Here is a 2,439-nt window from a genome sequence, read left to right as displayed (position 1 = left end):
AGCAGGGCTGGAGCGGAGTTTCCCCGAGACTCCGGCGAGCGGGGGGGGGGGGGGGGGGGGGGGGGGGGGGGGGGCGGGGGGGCGGGGGGGGGGGCGGGGGGCCGGGGGGGGGGACGGGGAAGGGGACACGGGGACAGCAGCGGCCGCAGGTGAAGCCGCCGCGCCTCGCCCGGAGCGGCCCCGCGGGGCGGGGGCTGCCGGGGCCACCATGGGCCGGGGGGGGCCGTAGGGAGCCGCTTGGCAGGGGGACCCCCCCTTCCCCTCGCTGACGCCGGAGGAGAAGGGAGGGAAAGACGGAAAAAGGAGGAAAATCCCAGCGAAACCCTCCCCAAACCGGAGCCACGGAGAAGGCGGCGGCGCCGGCTGGAAAATGCATCTTCCTCGGAGCTGCGTCCTCCTCCTCCTCCAGGGCAGCATCGCGCTGCTGGTGAGCGCCGGGAGGGCAGGGGGGGGCTGCGGGCTCCGGGGGTCGCGCAGCCGCGGGGATGGGGCGTGCGGGCAGCCGGCAGCGCTCCCCAAACCCACCCCGCATCCCTGCCCACCCCCGGGAAATATCCGCCTCCCAAAACTTCTGTTATTTCGCCTCGGGGAGCGGGCAGGGCTGGCGAGGAGAAGGCTCCGGATCACCCCAAAAATCCTCACGCCCCCATCCCCGCGCGGCAGCCCGGGGAGGGCTGGGGAAGAGCCGGGGCCGGGCCGGCTCCGGGCTTCGCTTCCCGGTGCTTCCTCTGCCTCCCGATGCTTCCTCTGCCTCCCGCCGCCTCCTCGGCCGGGTCAGCCCTGGGCACTCCGGGGCTTTTCTGGGTGCCCCGGTCCCCCACGGGTGCCCCCGGCCACCCCAGCAACCCTGGATGTGCCGATTTGGGGGTTCCGGGAGCGGAGTTGGCAGAGGAGCCCGGGCACGGCTCGGGGCAGCTCCCCGGGTGACAGCTCCGCTCTGCTGTCCCTTGTCCTGTCCCCGCCCCGGGTGTCCCCAGGCCCTGGCGGGGCCGTGCCGGGGACAGGGGTGGGGGCGCAGGGTGGGCACCGTCCCTCCCCCGGGCCCCGAGGCAGCCAGGAGCGAACTGGAGCCATCCCGGAGGAATCGCATCCCTCGCACCCATTCCCGGAGCGTCCCGGGGGGCGGAGAGCCGGGAAAACCGGAGGGGAAACGCAGAGCAGAGAACGAAGGGGAAATGGGGGAGGCGAGGCTGGGGAAGGGGCCGGGCAGGGGTCGGGGACACCCCCAGCCCTCAGCTCCTCCGTGCCCGTGTCCAGGTGCTGTGCGCTCCAGAGGAATCCGGGACAGGAGCGGATCCAGGCGAGCCCCGGGGCCGCGGCAGAGCCCCGGGACCGGAGCTGCGGGAGCTGCTCCCCCCAAAGCCCCTCCCGAGCCCCAGCCCGGCCCCGCCGCACAACCGGAGCCTCCCGGGGCTGGGCCGCGGCTCCCGGGGGCTCCGCGGGCTCCTGGAGAAGCGGCCGGGGAGGGACCCGAGGAAGCTTTTCGGCTGGGGCGAGTTCTACTCCAACATCAAGACGGTGAAGCTGAACCTGCTGATCACGGGCAAGGTCGTGGATCACGGCAACGGCAGCGTCAACGTCTTCTTCCAGCACAACTCCACGGGCCACGGCAACATCTCCGTCAGCCTCGTGCCCCCCACCAAGGCCGTGCAGTTCGACCTGGAGCAGCAAATCTTCATCGAGGCCAAGGAGTCCAAGGTGTTCAACTGCCGCGTGGAGTCGGAGCGGGTGGCCCGGGCCAGGAAAACGTCGCTGTGCACGTTCGACCCGGCCAAGACGTGTTCGCAGGAGCACACGCAGAGCCGCGCGGCCTGGCTGTGCTCGCAGCCCTTCGGGGCCGTGTGTGTGTACATCACCTTCTACAGCAGCGATTACCGCCTGGTGCAGCGCGTGTGCCCCGACTTCAACAGCCGAGCCCGCCCGGCCTCCTTCCCCTCGGGATGAGCCCCGCGCCGCCGCCCCGCAGCTCCCGGGGCCGCCACTCCCGGGGCTGCCGTTCCCGGGATCCCCATTCCCGGATCCCCCGTTCCCGGATCCCCCATTCCCGGATCCCCCGTCCCCGGGATCCCCATTCCCGGATCCCCCGTTCCCGGGTCCCCCATTCCCGGGATCCCCCGTTCCCGGGATCCCCCATTCCCGGGATCCCCCATTCCCGGGATCGCCATTCCCGGATCCCCCATTCCCGGATCCCCCATTCCCGGGATCCCCCATTCCCGGGATCCCCATTCCCGGATCCCCCATTCCCGGGATCCCCCATTCCCGGATCCCCCATTCCCGGGATCCCCATTCCCGGGATCCCCATTCCCGGGATCCCCCATTCCCGGGATCTCCCGTTCCCGGGATCGCCATTCCCGGGGTCCCGCGGGTGCCGGGGCGGGATGGGGGTGGCTTTGGAGCGGGGGATGCTCCCTGGAAAGCGCAGGCGTTTCCCGATTTCCC

General features: G+C 72.4%; 1 protein-coding gene across 1 annotated transcript; it reads left to right on the top strand.

The window, feature by feature from the left end:
- The first annotated feature begins 370 nt into the window (after positions 1-370).
- On the top strand, positions 371-1,945 carry NXPH3 (neurexophilin 3). Its single transcript, XM_088068184.1, has 2 exons — positions 371-427; positions 1,258-1,945. Exons 1-2 carry the CDS (start codon positions 371-373, stop codon positions 1,942-1,944), a joined length of 744 nt encoding a protein of 247 aa, XP_087924310.1. The 3' UTR covers position 1,945.
- The last annotated feature ends 494 nt before the right edge of the window (positions 1,946-2,439 follow it).

Source organism: Pseudopodoces humilis, chromosome 29 (assembly GCF_049639895.1).
Source record: "Pseudopodoces humilis isolate 2021_Gansu_Grassland_sample_001 chromosome 29, ASM4963989v1, whole genome shotgun sequence".
In the NCBI taxonomy this organism is placed as follows: Eukaryota; Metazoa; Chordata; class Aves; order Passeriformes; family Paridae; genus Pseudopodoces; species Pseudopodoces humilis.
Note: the sequence above shows the minus strand (reverse complement) of the source record. Positions and strands in the feature narration are given on the sequence as shown.